Source organism: Anticarsia gemmatalis, chromosome Z (genome assembly GCF_050436995.1).
Source record: "Anticarsia gemmatalis isolate Benzon Research Colony breed Stoneville strain chromosome Z, ilAntGemm2 primary, whole genome shotgun sequence".
In the NCBI taxonomy this organism is placed as follows: Eukaryota; Metazoa; Arthropoda; class Insecta; order Lepidoptera; family Erebidae; genus Anticarsia; species Anticarsia gemmatalis.
In genome coordinates this window covers 21,097,340-21,119,902 of record NC_134776.1, presented here as the reverse complement: position 1 = coordinate 21,119,902, position 22,563 = coordinate 21,097,340, and the positions used below count along the sequence as shown (strand labels likewise).

The window sequence follows — 22,563 nt, the reverse complement described above, 5'->3', positions numbered from 1 at the left end:
TTTTTATAGTTTGAATAAGTTATAACATGAGTCAATTGGGATGTTACATTTTTATTTCTTAGCGTGCGTTTATAAACATCTCCAATGATTCGCCGCGAACCCAACGTCGAATTACATCATAGAAAGTAAATCTTAGATGTGGGATCTCAGATGTTAATGGGTAAGACACTTGACTAGATGTGGAGATAGAATAGGAGGGTGGACCAATACTGAAGCAGAATGGGACTATGGAACGGGCAAAGGTCACATGGGAGAACCCTAACTAGATGGTTGGATGTCATGGTAACTTGTGGGGTTGCAATGGATGACACAAGGGCGGGACCGTGTCAAGTGGCGTACCAACAGGGAGACTTCAACAGTGGGTTTTCCACCCTGAGCTGTATAGAAAGTCGGGTAAATCCAGCAATTCTAAGTAAATCTTTGAATAGACTACTCAAATTCGTATGTATGTAATTCGTGAATTTGCAAATATAATGCGTATCACATAACTGGGTCATTTGAAACTGACTTTGTGCAGGGGTAAATAGAAATTTGCCCTAAATCGTAATATTTTGATAATATTTACCTAATTTTACCGAAAGGACTTTTTGTTATTTGTTTGATCTTTGAAATGGGAATTGAGATTTATTATAGAAAGAAAAATAAACAACGGTTTTAGTAAATCAATTGGGAGTTTCGTCCAAAAAATCATGCATATCCTTGAGTAATGTAGCCCTCAGAATTTATATCTCTACAGACAAATTTTATTACAGTCAACGTATCATTTTTAAGGCAAAAACTACTACTACTATTTAGGAATTGCTCGAGATTAGATTAAAAAATCACGCTGAAAATTACAATAGCAACGCCACACGAAAATAGTAGCAATTCAATAAAGCAAGCATTGAGAAAATCTGTTCGGAGACATGAAAAACATATCATAAATGTATGGAAGAATCACATTAAGGTACACGCTAAAAATATTCACAATCAACATCTCTAAGTAAATCGTGAGCAGAATGAGTAAATAAAAAAGACAGATCGTATCGGGGTGTCTTTATAAGGTCAAGTTGTACTCGAAAATGGTACTCATAGAATACAAAATGTTGGAACAAATTAACATATTTTTGTAGGGGTCTGGCAAGAAGTGGCAAATGGCGTTCTTAGTCTTTATTTAGAAAAATACGTGGTTTTTGGGTATGTATGAGAATTAAGTCGTAAACCTAAATTACCCATAATTTCGCAAGTGAAATACATTATGTGTACTTTCTACGTATGTGGATTGGCACGTATAATATTATATGTCCTAAATTTTAAAAAATACAAATGAAAATCGCAATTTCGACAATATATTTCATATGTATCAAAAATCTCATATTACTAACTATAATTTCGTGGTCAGACATTCGAATTACTAAATAAAACCTATCTTACGGTCTTCGGTTTTGCCTATATTTTGTGCATTTCGTAACAAAACTCTCAAGTTTAGATCAGTTTGTGATCAAAACACGTAATTTGCATGATCACGTTTCTTCCCGCGTTTATTTGTGTCAGACGTCAAGCCTCTGTTTACATCTCAACTGCGCCGATGCAGACAGCTCCCATTCGTCAATTTTCGTGAACGTCAAAGTCAGCCACTATCGATTTTAAGTACCTTTCTCGGAGTCAACAAGTAGCTACAATTGGAGTACGTGATTTGTGTTTTAAATGGAAATTTCTTAAAAAAACACACCTAGGTATGTCATTTTGTTCATAATTTCTCGGTTTGTGTACCCTTTTGTGTGTTTTGAACCGTGTTTTACAGGTATCGTGAACTTTTGCGGCAATGTTAGTTTCTTATTAAGTTCTCAACGAAAATAAGTTTTTATTAGCAAATGAATGCTTGCGTACTTATAAAAAAAATATGCGAATTTTACAAATAGTTCTTCGTAACATTGCGCTGCGTGAAAATAGCGAAAATTGGAAAAGAAATAAATAATAATAACAATGATTGCAATTCTGTCAACAGCGCCATCTACGTCGGGTGGATTGCAACTACTCTGGAATGTGACACGTGTCTTTATAGTAGTACTAGCTGCGTCTAGTGAAAACCGTAGATGGCGGGACGGGAATCTTAACAAAAGTATATTAATTAGAATTCTCTTTAACGACAAATAAACAATTTTACTGAAATCTCTCTGGAGTATTTAATTTATTCTCTTTAAGAACTAGTTGGCTAACCTGCATGGTATATGTAGTGGTACAATATTTCATTTTGAATTTTAGTACCAATCTCTGAATAAGGACATGATAATTTTCACGTTTCCTACGCCTATTAAAAGTAAGTAATATTAAAGAGAGGAAAAAGGCTATGTACCTAATTAGTAGTATTATAACTTTGGCAGGCTAAGGTACTAACGACTTTGGTTTATACATACTAACAAAAACTTGTCTTTTAGTACAATTTACTAAGGTAATATCTATCGAAAAAAATTCAAATTCTTTATGATTTTTTGTCTAGAAAAGCATAGGTGTCCAAATCTTTTTATGATTTTAGTTTAGAGTCTTGCTACGAAATGGCGCTTTGCTATTTGTAATACATTGTTAATTACCTTGCCTTGAATAGCCGAAAATTAAAAAAAATTGGACTGTTCGAGTCACTAATTAGTCAGAAATAAGGTAATAAACTTCGGAGACTATTATAAAAGAGAACGAGTTGTCAACTTAGAGTAACAGTTGATTTTAGTGGATTAGATCTACAAATACAAGTTTATCTGAATCTATTAAAGGTTAATATTGGTAGTTGTTTATATAAAAAATAAAAATACGTTTAAGGTTGTTTTTGACAGGTGATTCCAGTTGAGTAGCCCTTGTCTAGGAAATATCTATATTGACATTATCAAGGAGTAAATTGTCTGCTTTTTACTAGAATTGCAATGAATCTACAATTAATTACAGGCTACAGAGCTCGAATTTTTAAGCTGTTATGGGACCGCTGTTATGTTGATATTATTATGATAATTATATTTGTTAAATATTTGGTTTAGTTTAGTTTGGTTTAGTTAGTTAGAAAATGGAGCAACACGTCACAATCTCATGTTATGAATAGATTCAATTTGAAATTGTTAGAATAAATCTAGTGGTCAATTTCTTTATGGCAGCCATGACTTGTGATATTTTCCTGAACTAAACTATATATATGTTACTGTAAAAGCCCGAACGATGGTAAATCCTAAGATTTTCCGGTATAACCTAAGATTTACCAACTCGCAATGGTAAAAGTCCGAAAAAATATTTTAATTCGAACTTTTACCTATACTCACTTGATCATGTCGAGATGTCGCCGGAGCCCCGCTTCGCGGGGCTCCTCCTTCTGGGTGGTTAAAAAAAAATAACCACGAAGGCTAAGGTGGGAGCTTCGCTTCGCTCGCTCCCACCTTAGCCTTCTAACCTAACCTACCCATGTCGCTTTGCCCAAAACTCCTTCTTTATAACTATGTCACAGCATATAATGGAGAATGTTACTAGGTATGCCAAATCGCTTGAAATTTTGACACAGTATAGCCTGTATGTATACATATAAACTAGTTTTTGTTTTAGTAAAAAATACCAAATAGTTTTGATTTTATAAGCATTCAAAGTTTCGAAAAATATCGTATCCCGCTAACAGCCGCGTCAGCTGCTGTGACGTCATACTACTTTACCGCGCCGCGCGGGCCGCGTCCCGCTTAGTATTAAGTCGCCAATCGTTGTTGTAGGTGTAATAGTTTGCGTAGTATTTTGTTGTGTTTTCGTCCGCTTATGTATAAAATAACTTATAATAATAGTAAATACTATTCGATTAATAAAATGGATAAAGGATTTTAAAAAGGGCAATCGGATAATGTACCTAAAATAAATGGAATAATGGTTCCGAATTATTTGTGAAACAAATAGAGGTTTTGTTGCTTCCGAAATCCTACTTAACATTATAAATTTGAAAGTTTGTGAGAATGTATATATGTACATACATAAGTACATAAGTAATACATACAATGACATACATATGTCATTGTATGTATGTATGTACGTATGTTTGTATATGTATGTATGTAAGTATGTAGGTATGTATGTACGTATGTTTGTATATGTATGTATGTATGTATGTAAGTATGTAGGTATGTAAGTATGTATGGATGTTTGTTACTCTTTCACGCAAATTTGACAGAACCGATTACGATGAAATTTGATATATACCTGAAGACCCAGAATAACACATAGACCACTTTTTATCCTCGAGTTCTCGAAGGATCGGGATTTACGCGGGAAGGGTTTCCATGCGGACGAAGTCGTGGGCGGCTTCTAGTATATTATACATATAGGTAGTAATAATGTTGGATAAATATTTACGATCACTACATATTATAATGAAACAGTTTTTAACCGAAATAATCGTATACTTATCGATTTTACATTTTTCCTGCCACAGTAAAATCAATAAACTGGCGATCAATCCGGTTAGAAATTGTTTCATTATAAGATGAAGTTATTTATTATTACTTATGTACTTACTTACATAATATTAAATTACATTTAGGCACAACATATGATTCCCTAGTATTTGAATTTAACATTTTTAAAAGTATTTAGGAATAATTTCAACGCACCGAGCGCGCGACCTTAAGCGGACTGTGTGAGCCAGACTGAGCAAGTGTAGAGTGACGTCACACCGTCACCGAGAGCTAGCGTCGTGCGGTTACAACTTGTTTTACTTATAAATCGAAAACTAATTGACGTATCGAAGTAATTTTTTCACCAGTATTTTTTATTTTTAAACGAGAATATGGAGTGCTAAAAATCAAAATTAGGTAACATTCTCCATTATACCGTGAAATAGTTATAAACATAGTTATGAAGGAGGATTTTTTTATATATCGTAACATAGTTTTTAAACTCTGGCTTGTTCGGACTTTTACCATTGAGAGTTGGTAAATCTTAGGTTTTACCGGAAAATCTTAGGATTTACCACAGGTCGGGCTTTTACAGTAACATATATAAATAGAATTACATAATCAATTATTACTTACATGACCCCAAAAAAGCTCGTCAATCATTTCACTATAGTCTTATAACTTTTGATGGACTTATTACTAAATATCAACTTGATTAATACATAAAAATAAAACCAAACCAAAACCAAACGGTTACAACATTTTGTTTATTCTCGTAATAAGTCTAAAATCACAGAAGTATATTTGTAAAAGAAACTCAAGTTTTCGAAGGAAGAACAAACTTGAGTAATGTAGTCTTTAATCTCCCTAATAGATGGCGCTACCTTTACTAGCGCCATCTATTAGCGAGTCTAGTATATTAGCACCTAGTGAGTCCTTAGTTTAAAGGACTCTCTTAAGACACTTGTAACTGTATTTTCTGAATCGAACTAAATAAATATCAAAAAATATAATTATAATCAGATATTAAAACGGCCCAGCAGCTTTAAAATGGAATCTCTGAAATTTGATTAATACGCTATAATTATACCGAATTCTACACTTTTATTTGATTCTACTAATCAGTCAAACACTACGTTGTCCAGTTTTTGTATTTCTAAAGAAAACTTGTAAAAAACATACGTTCTCAAAGGAGATACAACTTTAACAATTTAGTTTTCAATCTTGTAACTAGGTGGCGCTACTTTTGCTATGGCAGAATAAAATTAGCAACAGGCTCCTGTGATTTAGTCTTCAATCTTGTTACTAGGTGGCGCTAGTTTTGCCACGGTGGAACAACATTGGCAATGAACTCGAGTAGCATAGTTTTTGATCTTGCTACTAGGTGGCGCTACTTTTACCATAGTGAGATAAATTCTGAACATTAAAGAAAAATACAAATATAAATGATCTAGTAAGTTCTAAGTCTAAAAGCGAGCTGTTAAATTCTGTCTGGTTGTTGTTAAGGAGGGTGGACGTGAGCAGTTGGCAGGTCATAAAAACATCATCTAAAGCTCTTTGTAGCGTACTTTTGAAGGTAAAGACATTTTGTGCCGACACTTTTTAACGTGGGATAAGGACAAGACAAAGAATAAGTTAATATTTTAGTCCTTGAATGTCTTTCTTTTTTTAAAAAAGGACATAGATCACATTTGGCTACACCATTTTAACTGATCTAAATTAGCCAGTTAATAAAGAATTTATTTATCAAACTTGGCTTTCACATAGGTACTAAGCTATTTAATTATTGTAGTCATTATCAAAGACACAGTTTTTACATTCAGTCTGAAAAGTGAAGCCAATTACAAGAGCATGAGGAACTTTACGCGAAGTTAAACTAGATGGCGCTTATAATAAGATTACTGAAATTGTCTCATACAAAAGGAACTGTAATAAGTACAATTATTTATTTAATTGATTCCTTCCTATTTAGTTACTAATAAAAAGATGTGAAATGATTGCGCAATAATCCTATTGAACTGAACAAAATTCTTTATAGGTAACATGGTACAAGTAGCGCCCCTAGTGGACAAAAGCGTCATTAATAGTCATGATTTCAGTGATACATGAGTACATTAAATTCTTTAAGATTCGCTGGTCATAGTTTCGAAAAGGCAGTTTGGTATTGGTTTCTGTGCTTATATTCTTTTCATGAACATTGCATATTATTCAAAGTCAATTATAACATTCGCAATTTTGGAAATAAAACAAAATTAAGAGGGTGGTATAGTACGTGCCAGATATCTTTGAATATCGGAACATAGCAAGAAGCCAACGCGATAAAACAACTACTTCCATCTGTACCGTCACACGAATTCTACTCACTCTTCTGTTATTTATGAGTTTTACATAGCGGTTTGTTACTGTATTCAGAGACACAAATTTATTTGGCACGGACTCTAGGTAAGGTCAATAAACTCGCACTAAGAAGGGCTGACTGGCCGCTCCCCTTTGTCGAAGGGAGACAATAATTACTACTCCATAGCTCTATGGAAGCATCTGTGTTAGTTTTATTTATTTATATAATATAATACTTTTTGTAAAGGATCTTCTTGATCAACACACTAGCCGATCTTGTTGGCTGTAGCTTTATCTTGCCTTTCGATGTTTCCTGCGAAAATTATGAATTTTATTTTGTTTCATTTCGATATAATGGTCCCATGCAGAGCAATATTCGACCGTTTTACCAACTAATTTAGTGTAGCTTCGTCTTAATTTTTATAGCAGTACAAAAAACATGGGACACTTATTTCTCTTATCTAACTTCAGAATGAAATAAACGTCTAACTTTTTAAAATGGTAGACTCATTTTGTTTTAATAGCAAGAGCAAATATCATTCTACAAGGGTAATAGGATTATTCCAAGACATAGCTGAATAAAAAGAACAATGGTAAATCACGGATAGAATTATTTTTTAGTCTTAACGCCTGCAATACCCAAAGGTGTAGGCAGGGGTGAATAAAATACACTTAACTGTATGTAAATCTCAACTAATAGGATGCCTTTAGCCAAACACTAACTACAGGCCATTTCAACAGAAATTGGAAATCACGCGCGATTCGATACGAAACCTCGTGACCTATCTTTTCCGTACATAATATACTTCGTATTCGCTCGACTTGTACATAAAGCTCTGGGGGCGATCACAATGGCCGTACAATAGTCTGTATATCTAATATAGTCGTACAATACCTACGTCATCCACTTTGTATACAGATACAGATACTCTGTGTGCTCTCGGGCGCTGACGACTGTGGAATGAGGGCGACTTTATACTATTAGGGCTACTAGAGTTTGTTATAAAGAATGTTCGTATAGAGATACTTTAAGAAAGAGTTGGAAGAACAAATCTATTGCTAGTACGTTTAAACATCCATAGGAAAGTACGAAACTGTATTCGTTCTGAAATATACAGTTAATACTGGAAACATAACAGTTTATAAATTTGTTTTTGATATACTATTTTAAAAATTGGCGTTTTTGATGATAAATAACAATACTTTTTATCAATTACCTACTTGCCAAATGGTCGTTTAATAGACTACTCGACTGTCTCACCTAAACCTTTAAAACTTTTTCTAAATCATAACAAAATCTATATCGAAATGTATTGCCTAGTGTGTCACAATTAACATCAAAAACACACAACCAACACTATTCGAATCCCTGTAGATTGATTGGCATAAAATGGGAGGTGTTTTTCCCATTAAGAGGGTGCCGGCATAATACCCTTGCGGCGATTGACGCATGCCTAACACGGAGGGTTAATATGCAAACATCCCTACAGCTACGTATCGATCCACCCTTTATAACTTCGCAAATACGGCTCTTAAGGGACCGTGTTACATGGAAGTATGTACAGTTATATACATAAGAGAGAAATTTTATATCGAAACATTCGCTTTGCTTTATAGAAATGGAGGTAGGACCGGGCAATGAATATTCAGAGATATGGAACGGTTAGAAATGATTGTGTAGGAGATAATAGAGATTACAAGACTGATTATGACTACGACTTATAACCTGAGACTCGGTCACAGTGTTTAGTGAGCATAAAACTCCTAAAATTCGTATTAAATCGAGCGATTCTTAGGCAGGGATTTGCCCAAACATGGGACAGTTGGAAAACAAGAACTTAGCCTTGTAAAAGCAGTATGTTGAGCTGAACTAATCTTTTTTGTGGAACGTATTCGGGAATATTACTAAGCCACGTCAAAGGCCTTCGGGCGGCTTGAACAACTTTGAGACTAGGTTGATTACTAACCATACGATAAGAAGAAGGGAATATTATGTTTTTAATTACATCACGATAACTGTGTGTTTGTGTGTGTCTTATGTGCATGATTTGTTATTCTGAATTTATTATTGTGTGTGTTTTCTGTGTCCTTTTCAGGTTACGCGTCTGTAAAACTATACGTATTTCGGGATTTAATGCCGTGATCCAAATTTATGAGACCAGGACTAAAATTAATACCGCGATTGAAACCTATGATACTTAGTACAGTCCTACAACTTAAGGAAAAATTATGTGACATTAAATCTCGCGTTTTTTTTTCGGGGTAGGCAGACTAGACAAAAGAATCATAGTAAAGCTTGGAAAATTGGATATCTTTTTGCCATCATTTCAACATTAATTAACTATATAAAGTAACTTGAAATTTAAGCAAATTTTGTGAAATATTGGAACATAATTTGTGTCCTGATTGGCGTAAATTGGCTTGGACAATTTCCATGAAAATTGGCTTGATTGCTCGCTTCAATGGGACGTTCAGTGCAGGTTTCGATATGTTATAATTGCGTGTATTGTAGGACAAAGGTATTGATTAACTAGCTGACCTAGACGTCGTGATAGCTAACGTTTGATAGTTTGAGTTATAAAATATACGTCCTTCTAACAATTTCTCTGTCTCTAATTTCTCGGACTTTTGAATTTGAAATACTTTTTACGAGATGACCCGCGCGTCTGAGTTAAGTGTTAATGGGCTTAAGAGTTTAAATATTATTTAGTTATTATTTGTGCCCGGGTTTTCAACTATATTCATGCAAAATTTTTATTATAATCGAGGTAGCAACTGAGCCACAGGAGGACAAAGACGCATATACAATATTGGTATAGAAAAATGTAACTGGGAAAAATATTATCAGACAAATTGATTACGGAGAGGAAACCGCAACAAATGAACGCTTGACCAGAAAGCTGGACTAATCCTTTAAAAGAAAACCTGATTACTATTGAAAGGATTAGTTCAATTCACTAATGACAAGGGGAGTGAGTGCTTTAGCTAATGGGCTTTGCTTAGCAGCTTGCTACCACCAGCCGTTTGAGTTAACAACAATCAATTTAGATTTTTAAAGGGTCTTATTTACTGCTAGAAAAAAGCGTAAAGTAATAATGTGAAATATCTTTACGATTGACAAGATAGAAATTATTTTATAAGTCTGAGCCATTGATGCCTTTGTAGAAGATTTCTATTCTTTAGAGAAGTTCTTTAACATGAAATATTGGGCATATTAATCCGTTTTTTAGTTATTAACTGGGCTTTAACTGTCCTAGAATTCTATCTATCTATCAATTTATCTAGCAATTTTTCCTAGCTTATATAAACCACAGGCCGCGTTAACGAGTCTGGACGCGAGACAAAGCATTTTATATTGTGCTGTACAATGTACATAGTAGTACAATGCTGCCGCATGCCGGCATATCGATCGTGAGGACATTAACCCTCTTACTGCAAATGCAACTTTAAACCTAGCAGCGAAATTTTGAGAAAAACATCAGGTGTTGTGGGAAAAGATGGGTAGTCTCTGTCTTACCAGTATGGGTCCGCTTATGAGCCTTCAGGTGGGAGCTCTTCGTGTAGACTTTGTCGCAGGCAGGGAACTCGCAGCGATGCACACGACGGCGAGGGTCTGTGGCGTGTGAGTGAGGATGATGGCGGTGCACCGGTGGTCGCCGCACTGGCACCGGCGGCGGGCTAGGTGGTTCATCTGAAATTGTTTTACAAAGGACATATTAGTATGGTTCGTTTTAATCGTACTGTCTTACTAATAAATGGTGAATAAGCTCTGATTAGTTATACATTGTTTTGTCTTTTTTCAATCAATTTTGTATCTGATTGAAAAAGACGAAATAATATGTTATTAATCAGAGTTTATACAACGTTTATTAGTAGTACAGTGATGGTTTCTGCTAGGCTTGTGTGATTTTTTTTATTGTTAGTGTCTCTATTCGCTATTCTATGTTAGTGTCGCTCCAGCCAGAATTCTGAGAATTGAGCTTAAATAGTGTCATCTTTTAAACTAGAGGCTTTCCCACGTATTCTGTGTCTTAAAATTTTGTGTAGGTTTTGTTTAGGGAATATTCTGTTCGTTTCAGAATATGGTGTTTTGAGTGTGTTCAAAGTATGTGTGTGATGTTTGAAATTGTGTCGATTTTGGCAATCAGAAATGTATTGGTGGACTCGGCATGTGAATTTTTGGACGGGGTTAATTCTGTAGGCGTTTCTGTGTGCAGTAGGTTTCGTACAAATAGGGATAGTTACTTACAATCGCTCCAAGCAAAGAATACGCGCCATTTTTATCAAATCGAGAGTATTTCAAAAAGGTATTTTTATTGTTGGTTAGAATCGCGACATTCAGCAACGTTAGTGGCGCGTAGAATTTAATATCGTCCAACTTTTGTTATAGGAATGCTCGTTCGCAATTGGAAAAGTATCGTTTTGCACCCAACCTTTTATCTTTGCGATACAGAACGCCGTGTCAAAGGCATACCACGTCTAGGTACGTTGGTAGACACAGTGTCTGCAGTTGGAAAACGTGGAGGCGATTCTGTGTCGTCCGTCGTTTTATTGGAGACGTGTTACCTACTCTTAGGGGTTTACGGGGACTTTTTAATTTGTAGTTATTCGAAAGGGTTGGCGTTGAAAATTGCGACGAAGGGTGGAATGTGTAAAATTAGTGTATCGACTTTGTTATTATTGTCGAACGGATTATGGTTTTGTATACAAATTTTCTTATAGACATGTATGATAAATAATTCGGGTAGGATAGAATATTTTTTTACTCAGTTCGAACATGTTTTTTCACACGTTTTGTGAGCAATTTCAAATAACGATTATTTTCGAAATAAATTATTTTCTTCACCTCGTAATGTATAATTATAACGCGTTCGTACCGTACCGCGATAAACTTTATAACTAAATGTAGGGGTAGAACGGGCTCCTCGGTAACGGCGCTCGCCGCGATGTCATTCGCCTTCGCCACTGTACTACCACGTGTTTATAATTACGCCATTTTTTTTTACAATTTTATTTAATTACGTAGGTTATTTCGGTACGTATTCTAAATGTCCAATTAACAAGCAAAACCACGATTCAAACTCGTATCGCTTGAAACCACTACTCGATAATTAGATTCCATGCCGCACTGCGTTTCATGTCAACCTACCATTGTACGTATATAGGACGTTTATTGTTCCAAATGTTGCTTTTCCATGACAATCGGAGCGCGATTTAAGCAATTAACGAACCCTTTGATGCGAAATTCACTTCATTTAACGCGTTGCTAAAATTACCGGCACAAAAAAATGGTTGAATATTTTTTTAAGCAATTTTTTGAGGTTAGATTTTTTTTGCACCGCGGTACAGGCCACTTTCTAAGCGTATTTTTTTTTTAATCGTCTCCTACGCCGTAGTTTAAACGATGGTATTCGAACGTGACGTAATATCGGGCTTAAGCGGGACGCGGCTCACGTGGCGAGGTTTCGACGATCGATCCGAGGTTTTCTGATATACCACCACTGAAATAAATCACATTAAAACGGAATTTTCGTCAAAAAAATATATCGATATAATAAACTTACCGCGGGGTTCATCACTGTCACTCAGAGGTTCGCTCTTTACCACGGCGGTGGCGAAACTGAACATGGCTTGGTTCGGCGAGGGCGGTGAAGCGGGGGGTGAAGGTGGGGTAAACATCGGGGACCGGGCCCATTCCTCTTCGTGTGGCGGCTCCCGACGCTTGCGCGGCTCCTCGCGAAGATACCTCTCCATTTCGTAGCATGTCTGCAAAAAAAACTAGATTTAGGTCTAACGAGTGCCCCTGATTAGTAATTTCAACCCTTAGTGTTTTTACCCATCACCGCTGAAATCGACAGCCAATAATCAGTTCTATTTACATGACCGTAAGGTTGATTTTTCTTTGAAGAAAATGTTGGAAGTAGCGATGTCTTTTTGCAAGTTTTTATTTAATTCTTTTAACCTCTCAAGCGCCCGGCCACCGTGTCACGGTTAAATGTGCTACCCCCGTCAAGCGCCCCGCCACCGTGGTACGGCAAAACGATCTTACATTAAAAAAACGTAAAAACGAAATGCTAAAACTATGTTTATCCCTTTCAAACATATTTGACATTGAAGCTGATGAAACGAGACGACGATCGAATGCACACACTTGAATAAGTGGTTGATATAGGCCAGAGAGCACCTTAAACAACATCCGACCCAACGACATGTTCCTTTATGACCAATATTGTAAATACTTTTTTTAACTAATTTTAAAGATTTGAGTATATTTTACAGTTGGATTTCAATGTCATTATTCATTAACTACACGATAAGACCTTCCGCCATATTATTTTTTATGCCTAAAAATATTTTTTAGACTTTTTTCAAACACATGCCTAAAGCACACAATATTCAGATTAAACCGACTATTGTACCACCACTATCAAATATTATTTGTGGTTTATTTTTTTAATATACAGCAAATTTTATGTAGATTTCAAATATATAAGGTATGACTAGGGTGTTAGTATCAAAATATGACGGAATCGGCGCTTAAACGCCAACCGCCAATTCAATTTCGCGCGCCATTTTTGGCCCGGACGCTTAACGGTATATTTGAATTTTGACGTTGGGCGCTCGAGAGGTTAATTAGAGTTCATTGTATTACTACTTATGTATGCTTAGATGAAACATTTTTAGGCGCAACGCGATAATATAGAACTACGTTAAAGATTGTTTGCCGTCGTTTAAACCTCAAAGTAGGTTGAGAAGGCACCCACATTTCGTCAAGTAGGTGTTATTGATCCCTGGTATTAGGGGGCGAGCTTTTTGACTTTTTTTCATCAAGAGGGTAGGCTGGGGAGAGCTCTTTGTATACTCTTACATTTGGTAGGTTTTCATTTCACGCTTTAGGTGTGAATCGCTGCTGTATACCGGCTTATATTGGCCACGTGGTGACCGCCTGATTTTAATTAGGATGACCTAATAGGTACTCGATTTACGAGCAAAGTGAAATTTTGCCTAATAAGGGATTATGTAGTATAATTGCTGCCGTATGTACGCTATTTTTGGACAGTTTAGTATACACTAGCGGATAATCGTGGCTCCACTCGCGTGCAATAGGGTCGAATAAAATTTGATTCCGATAAAATATTTTTTTCGACCTCGGGTTTTAATTATGAAATACATATTAATTTACCGCCATTAAAAATTTTGAAAATTGGTTCGTTAGTTTAGATGCAAAAATTAAATATACAGAGTTTCGCATTCATAATTATTATAAAGGATGTTTTTAGAATATTTTATTGGAAATATGCCCCTAAAATTCATGTAAAATTTCTGTTTGGCGATTCTAATTTTGGAGTTAATTATAATTTGATCGAATATTCCGCTTTAGTTTTGAAACTGTGTAGGTGGATATTGACAGATTTGTGGACTGTCCACCGGATCGTTCTAAATCGTTTGAAATTGATCTTGTTTGTACTTGATTTATCTATGTATTCACAGTACAGTCTATTTTTGGATATTCAATTAATATATGTAGTGTAAGACACGACTGAGTGTGAGGTTTCCGAAGACGATTTCCAGGATAGAGCAAAGTGGAGGAGAATGACAAGAAATGCTGACCACACTACCGGATAGGTATTCATAGCACGGAAGAGTGAGGGAGAGGAAGAGTAATAAAGAGAGAGAGAGAGTAAATAAAGAGAGTAAACAAAGAGAAAGAGAGAGATTAAGAAAGAGAGAAAGAGAGTAAACAGAGAGAGAGAGAGTAAAGAAAGAGAGAAAGATAGTAAAGAAAGAGATAGAGAGAGGGGAGAGTAATAACTTTATTTAGCTTATATTGTTCATACTTTTTTAAGCTATAGGCTTTGTTTTTCCGTTCATATACAAATAAAAATCGACATAAACGTCCATTTTATTGATAGACTAACTTCCGTAAAGCGATTAGTTTGAAACGAAATAAAAACAATCGCGATGAAGCTCAATTTTTTGTAGCAAAACTCCCCGGCTTTAAACTTTTTTCGTCTGGCGGTGACGTTTACAAACATACAAACAACGGATACAGATTGCAACTGGGCCTGAAACTACTTTGTAAATTTTATGAGAATTGAATCCACTACACCCGCACTTATTATTACCGGCTTTGCTACTTTAACCACTGCACCACGAAGTCCACAATCTTTAATTATTCAAAATAGATAATCCAATGCGTTTAAATTATTTACTATTGAAAATTTTCACGTATTAAAATTTTCAAAGAGGAAATGTGTCACAATATTTTCTAATCGGCTTTTCCTATTAATTTTCTTTTGAACGGCTTAGTTCTACATTCCTCAATCCGTGAAATGAGTGTAAGGTATTAAATTAAGACTTTACCGACTTAGTACAATATTTTAATAGACGTTCTGAGATTAATTTTATGTTTTAATGAGCACGCATTGGATATCTGGAGTTTATTAAAGTCATGTGAAATTTGTTTAAACGGCATTTAAAAAGTATCGAAAAATCGTAAAAGATTTCGATTTGACTGCTTGTCTTTACGTATTTCTTAACTCTTGATATGGTAAGCCGATTTGAATTATTATTTTTTTGTTTTAAAGCCGGTGATTCTCATGTTATTTTGTATTGATATGATTAGTTTTTGAGGTGTACTTAGTAATGCGTGCTAAATTAGATTTCATTGAAGATATTATGGTCATATTTCTTTGGTGGTGATAAGGTCACATGTTGATTAAGATAAATAAAATGTTACATGTTGAACTAAATAGTTAAACCAGGAATGACTGTATTTTTTTTTATTAAAAAAAATCTGCTTAGCTTAATATTTAAACCACGAATAACCATTATATTTTTTTTTTGCTTTTATTCACCGTAGCGAATATTTAACATTACTTAGGATATTAGTATATTTTAGGGCAAACGCTTATAAAAATTTTGATTCCCAATATATTTAAGAGTTTGTTATAACATTGAGGGAGGTATTAAGCATGAGTTTGTCGTATTAGAGAGGGCGTTGCATTACTCACACTCTCTTTAGAGAATCAACCTGTTGGATCGTTTGTTTATCTCTACGCTGATTTATTTACATCACGCTTGTTACATCCGAAGGTGTAAGCAGGGGTGTTTGTTATCATACTTGCGATTTGCCACTTATATTTTTTGTTCCATGTAAACTGCCAATTGCCATAAATCGAGCATGTTTCCGAAATCCGAACTACTTAAAAAATCTTATTTATGGCATTACGCCTATTTCACCCAGAAGTTAAGATTGCTCTTGTGAAATATAAGGCAGGCCAAAAAGTGGTTTATAGAAGTAATCACGTTACCAAACTGCGTGCCACTTTTGACTACATTTTCATGGAAATTAGCACTTTGTCCGATCAGGAAATTGAACTTAAGACTTCGTGATTAACTGTGGCATATACCCTAGCGGTCACTGCGGTCAGGCAGTTACTAAGCTTTAAAACATTTTAAATATTCAACAATAAATCTATTATACATAGAGTTGTCAGTGCCCTTACGTTCCATGCAGGCCTTCACCTAGCCAAAGTTCATTGCCCTCCCTCAAGGCTATGTACCTATAGACTGGACTATAACGGTACCACTTTACAAACGACTAAATACTATTCCTTGAATCGTCCTTACACCTTATTCTTTAAGGATTAAGGTATAATTTTGTTTGACTTTTTTGTTGATTAACTGTTTTTAATTTGGTTAGGTAGTACGAAGAAAAATGAGTATTGATTGGTTTTGCTTAAGGATTTTTATGAAGAAGGTTTAGAAAATTTATAGAATTTTGCATAAGTAAAGCTTGTGAAGGATATTTTGTCATAAGTTGTTAATTAAGCTATCGATTGTTTGATTGGGACAATTAGAAACTGAGTTATGACGTCGTCGACGTTTTTTTAAACAACGTACGTCACATTATTTATACCAAAGGACATTTATCAAATTGAAATATTGATTTGGTTTCAACATTTTAATAATCCAATAAATGACAAGAAAGTTCTATAATGCCTAGAAAGTGAGTGTATCTACACCTTTCTTCTATACAAACACTAAGTAAATGCGATGGGAAACGTTTCGTATGGGAAAATAATGTCAATTTACGCGCAAAAAATACTACTAACACTACAAACGCATACTTGAATGACTAATTAATGAGGACTTAATTTCTTTTTACACCTTAATTTGGCCCCACTATCTAATGGGACGAATAGCCAGTAAGAGAGAGATCAGAACTTACACTAATTTAAAAGTGATCCTTAATTATAATAGTGTTGCCTCTACTGTGTCTAACCGTTGAGGTCTTGGATTCAATGCCCGGGTCTGACGAAGTACTGTTCTCTAATTTATTTTAAGAATATTTCTGTTGGTAGCCCGTAATTTTGTTGGTGCCCGGTAAAAGACAACAGGCTTGCACTTACATTGTTAATAGCAAAATGTGTATGTATTTCATACACCTCTGCCTACACTTTCTGGTATAAAAGGCGTGATATTATGTTTATCGTCTGTTTCTCTCTTTAATAAAGAATACAGTTATTTAGCGAATCAATCGTATATTTAACATCTAAGGCGTCACGCACATTTAGCAAATCGCGACGCGTTTATGCGCGCCGTACAATGACGGAAGTCTGCGGGAAAACGTAGGGGGCGCTGCTGTCATACAAATGAACTAATATGACCATACGATTGTAGGATATTATCTTTACTAATTTTTCTTAGGAATTTGTCTATGAAAGTTTTACTAGGTAAAGTTGTTTTTGAAGTAAAGACGTTGTTTGTTTTGACTAATTAAAGAACCATGTGATTAATTTTCTAAGAGCAACTTAGACTTAAAATCACGAATAAACGTTTGGTTAGCATAGTAAGGCTAGGTTTTACCAAATTCGTGAAACTAGCAATCGGACAGTAATATATAAAATTCATTTTTTTATTTGTTTTTAGAGAATCTTTAAGTGTTTTAGTTTAGTTTGTTTACGATTTTAAGTTTTTGAGGTACTCATTTTACAAAAAGACTGTACGTCATTAATGTACTAGCCTTGCAATGTTTTAAACTGATTATTGACCGTCCTGGAAGAAAACACACATACAATATGGTTAGTGTTAAAACTAATTAAATTAAACATCTATATAACTTAAAACTATATACACATCAACTAGCTAACAGCCAATAACCTTACACTAACATACAAAAAAAAATTAGGCAGAAAAATAAAACATTTCGCGGGGCGTTTAATAGGGAATTTAACGAAAATTTCGCTTTGCTGCTTCGAAAGCCGCTAACCGGTCGTTATGATTTAATACAATTAGCTTGTAGCCCTGCAATAAGCCACTCGATCGCTCGCACTAATTGAATAAATAGCCATGCATTAACTTAACATTAAATGCCTAACTTGAAATTTTCGTTTTCATTATCATATCCACCATACTACACATTCAGATTTAAATTAAATTTTAGTAAAATAATATTATGAAGACAAGCATTATCTTTCAGTATATCGTATCGCTTCTATAACCCATTCATAAATTAGCAGTTAAAACCAAAATCAGTTAAAGATTGATGTAATAATCTTAGATAGCAATCGATATCGACCTTTGATAGAATATTGAAATTGGTTGATATATATTTGATGTAATAATCTTAGATAGCAATCGATATCGACCTTTGATAGAATATTGAAATTGGTTGATATATATTTGTTCTCTTTCATTCACATTCAAACGGTCTGTGAGTGATAAATACCAAAATTATTAACTAATCCAAAATGCAAAGCTTAGAAGTAAATTATATTTAAACTGTTTTTCGTGAATACGTTTTCTCTCTTTCATTTAGATACACACACCCTTATTTCACACACTGGCAAGCTTAATACATAGCAAAACTATAACTGTTGCATATGACTCAAGAAAATCAAAATCTATGTATGCGTCCATTCTATTCATCAAATCTCTGTATAAAAACCCATACTAGGAAATATTCTCCCTTGTTTTCACGTCCACACTTGATCTTATACTACGCTTAAAAATAACATGCTTTTAATGATAAAAATATAACTACATATATTACAAAAAATACAGTAATTAACCTGTAAAATTAATGAATTGGGAGAATAAATTTGAATTCTTAACTACGCGATATTAAAAGCCGTTCATTAAACTAAGAGGTAGGGTTAAGGAAAGTAAATAGAAAATAAAACAAATCACATTCAATCACTCTAAAAGTATTTTATTAAAAACATTTATAAGTAAGTAACTATAACTACAAATCTGGTCCGCAGTGCAACCTTTCTATTACGTAGTTAAAAATATGTCATTTCGTTACATTTCACATCATCACTAACGCGAAACGGAAGGAAAGACATATTTAAATTGAAATAAATCATTACCTTATTTATAAAATAATGTATAGTTCGTCCCAGGTGAAACAAAGCTACATTTTCACCACACATATGCTAGTTAGTGAGACGACACGCGAGAAGAATTTCCACCAATAGAATTGCTTTAAGACGTAGTGGCATTTACTACGGCTAATCCTATTGGTGGTTCCTTTCTTCGCGTAACACTTAGCTACCTCGCACACGTCTGATGAAGACGTAGCATTAGACTTGTACAACTCAAAGAAAACGCAACTGTATTGATTAGATTTATGACAAAAGATATTTAATGGCACGAACTTCTTTTACGACTGTCATTGCCCTAGTGTGTATACTTGGTCCACAGAGTAGTCCTAAAAGTTTTTAATATAGTAATATGTACCAGGTACCTATATATTTATATATTACTATGAGCCTGACTTTTTTTTTTTTTTTTTTGTAGCTAATACATAAAACTCACCATGTTAGTCCGACCTTTCACTTACCAACAGCTTTTAATGTACCTCAAAAGTCCGTTATCGATTGGCCTACGAATATACCGGCCGTCTATTTATAAATTAGCCATACCAAAATAATAATAACTTACTAAAACATACTGACCGATTGATGCAAAGAGCTATAACCGTTTTGTAAAAGTCCACCTGTTTTTTTACCTCGATGACTTCCTTTTGTATGCAAGGTATCTAACTAATTTATCACAGGCCCTTCCTACTAATAATTTTCATATAATTTATACATGGTGTGCCCAACGGTCTGGGGGCGGCACGCCACGGGTCCCAGCGCCCTATCCGACCTATATTTTTGTCACCCCTGACCCACTTATTTGACAAAACAGTTTTTAAACGAGCCTACGACCACGAACAAGAATATAAGCATGTTGGAAAAGAATATTTTTATAGAACAGGGTGGTTGATCCTTGGAAAAAGAGAAATGTACCTTTTTCTATTCTCAGAGTATCGAAAGAGAATTTATAACGTTAGAACCCTATATCATAATCATATTATTTAGGGTTTTATTCTTCTAAAATCTTTTATAACTGGTAGCTAAACCACAACTGCGGCCTCAGTAAAAACTAAATGTATCAACCTACAATGAATGTTTTTAAAAAACACTTATTAATGGAAATATTTGTCAAACATAATATATTTGAATTAGACTATCCAAGGGTGCGTCCTTATTGCATGACGTCATTATGTTAACCTACTAATAAATGTCACTTAATTATGTTGTCACAAATTTTCCTTTTACTTTGACAATAAAAATGGGGACAACGTTTCCCATAAAGCAACGGAAAGAATAATCATGGTGAAAATGTTTTATTCACAGCAGAAATTGTGACACGATTTTTTATTTTCAGTGCATTATTTGCAACGGTTCTAGCCAATTCATATTTTTCTGATACTAAAACGCGTCAATTCGTAAGTCAAAATTCATTCCGCTCTCACACAAAAACTACTGAACAGATTCGAAAGAAATTTCGCAATAAAATAGAATACATACTATTCTTTAATACAGGAGAATTAAACTATTTTACTAATGCGAATGTTTCGATATTTAGATCGACACCATCGCGCTAAAATGCCTAAACAGATTTTCTTAAAATTTCGTACATAGACAGTTTATAACCAGTATTTACACGTGAAATACTTTTAACTTAAGAAAATCTTATTACAAGTCGCGAACAGAAGCTAGTTCCTAATAAAAAGTGGTCTCAATTTCTAATCAAGTTTTCTTAGGCACCCTACTTTAGCTGTGTGCGCATGAATGACTTTCACGGTCGCCGGCGGTTTCTCATCATTTCTTGGGCACTGCCGGTATCGATGAGCAACAATGTTGTGTGAAATGTAATATGAGATGTTGCGTCATTTATTTCTCTATAGTATTTAGTTTCTTTAGGAATTTACATGGTAGAAGAAAATATAGAAGTGTTTTGAACCTAGAAATGTCCGTGTGAAAGAGTATTTTATTATAAGTATTTAAAACCGACGGTTCTATGTGACAAGATGTATGGATGTGAATGAAACAAGGAATTTTTGTAAGGATCGTACTAAGTGGCGCTCATGGGTCTCTGCCTACCCCTATGGGAGCGGGGTGTGATTTTGTGTATGAATGTAAGACAATGTACACATGTCTTTGATTTTAATCTAGATTATAAACTATCTGTGTTCCAAATTTAGAAAAATATATTCGGTTGTTAATGAGTAAGATAGTAAGAAACATCCATAAGAAATTGCAAATTTTCGCGTTGGTAGTTAAAAAAAGTCACGGCTTAAATTCGCGATGAAAACTAGTTCTACCAATATAATCGTGAAATAGATAAAACGGTTTATAAGTGTACCAGCAGTTTAAAATTAAATATTCGCTATAAAAACAAAACTAGGCGAGGTCGGCATCGGTTCAGTGGTTTTGGAGGTCGGCCGTGAAATTCAAACAAACAGTACATCGCAATGCTAGATGTAATGTCGACACAAAAAATAAGCCGTTTACAATTTTCATTTCGCTAACATTAACTACTCTTTTTAAAAATGTTATAGCTTCACAGGTTGATATAAACTTTTCTCATTAAAATATCAATGTATCCATTAAATGAGTACCTATGGTATCACATCAATAATGTTTTACCATAAATCTTCTTTAATTGATTACTGAAATGTATTCTTTTGTAGGATCCTCCCTCCTATTCTAATCGCATCGTGACACCCGCATTGTAAATCCCAATTGTTAATCTATTATTCACTTTACATTAACTAACAATATACTTGTATAACTTGATTATATCTCCAACCTTTATTATATCCTCTACTCTTAATAATCTATATTACATTTACTATTTTTAAATCAATATCAATTAATTGTACAAGAGAGACAATTTATTAATAGCACTTGTCAAATCTTTTCTAATGTCCAACCTTACTCATTTTAGTATGAATACTTCGATATCGCTAGGTCGAATAGATGTCAAAAATAATGACGGCACTACGCCTGGTTAAGTCTATATCACAAAAACTCTGCGTAATTCCAAACAAAAACAATACGATTTTTATCAAAACGTATTCATAACCCGTCAAACACAATTACCGACATAATTACTTACTATATAACACAAAATTATACATAAACAAAAGCAATTAACTTGGAAAATACAATAGGAACAAAACAAAACGGCAGAACAAAAAAAATGTTCTAATTATTTTTTCCGCACACGAACCACTGTGCCTACATTCAAAATGTGCCGACAAAGAACGCGTAATGGTTCGACAATACAAAATTTCGGACAAAATATTTATCTATTTAACCGACTGAGTAAAAGAGGTCATGAGATTAGAAACGGTGCTGCTAAGTGACGATAATTTGGATGTTTATTGTTAGTTCAAATACTATTCAGTTCGTTTTTGTTAACGTTGAAATGTTGCTAGCGTATTTGGAAGTATATTTTCCAATTTGCAGTGGTTATTTTAAAATAATACTATCAG

General features: G+C 34.4%; 1 protein-coding gene and 1 long non-coding RNA gene across 2 annotated transcripts in view; one reads left to right on the top strand and one right to left on the bottom strand.

The window, feature by feature from the left end:
• LOC142986346 (Krueppel-like factor 6) overlaps nucleotides 1-22,563 on the bottom strand; it is a 175,138-nt gene that overhangs the window by 6,846 nt on the left and 145,729 nt on the right. Inside the window, exons 2-3 of the mRNA XM_076134800.1 lie at nucleotides 12,290-12,491; nucleotides 10,243-10,416 (exon numbers count right to left, since the gene is read on the bottom strand). Coding sequence (XP_075990915.1) covers nucleotides 10,243-10,416; nucleotides 12,290-12,491 — 376 coding nt within the window. The remainder of the gene's footprint in view (nucleotides 1-10,242; nucleotides 10,417-12,289; nucleotides 12,492-22,563) is intronic.
• LOC142986347 (uncharacterized) overlaps nucleotides 1,191-22,563 on the top strand; it is a 100,183-nt gene continuing 78,810 nt past the window's right edge. Inside the window, exon 1 of the long non-coding RNA XR_012960351.1 lies at nucleotides 1,191-1,715. This is a non-coding gene — a long non-coding RNA (uncharacterized LOC142986347). The remainder of the gene's footprint in view (nucleotides 1,716-22,563) is intronic.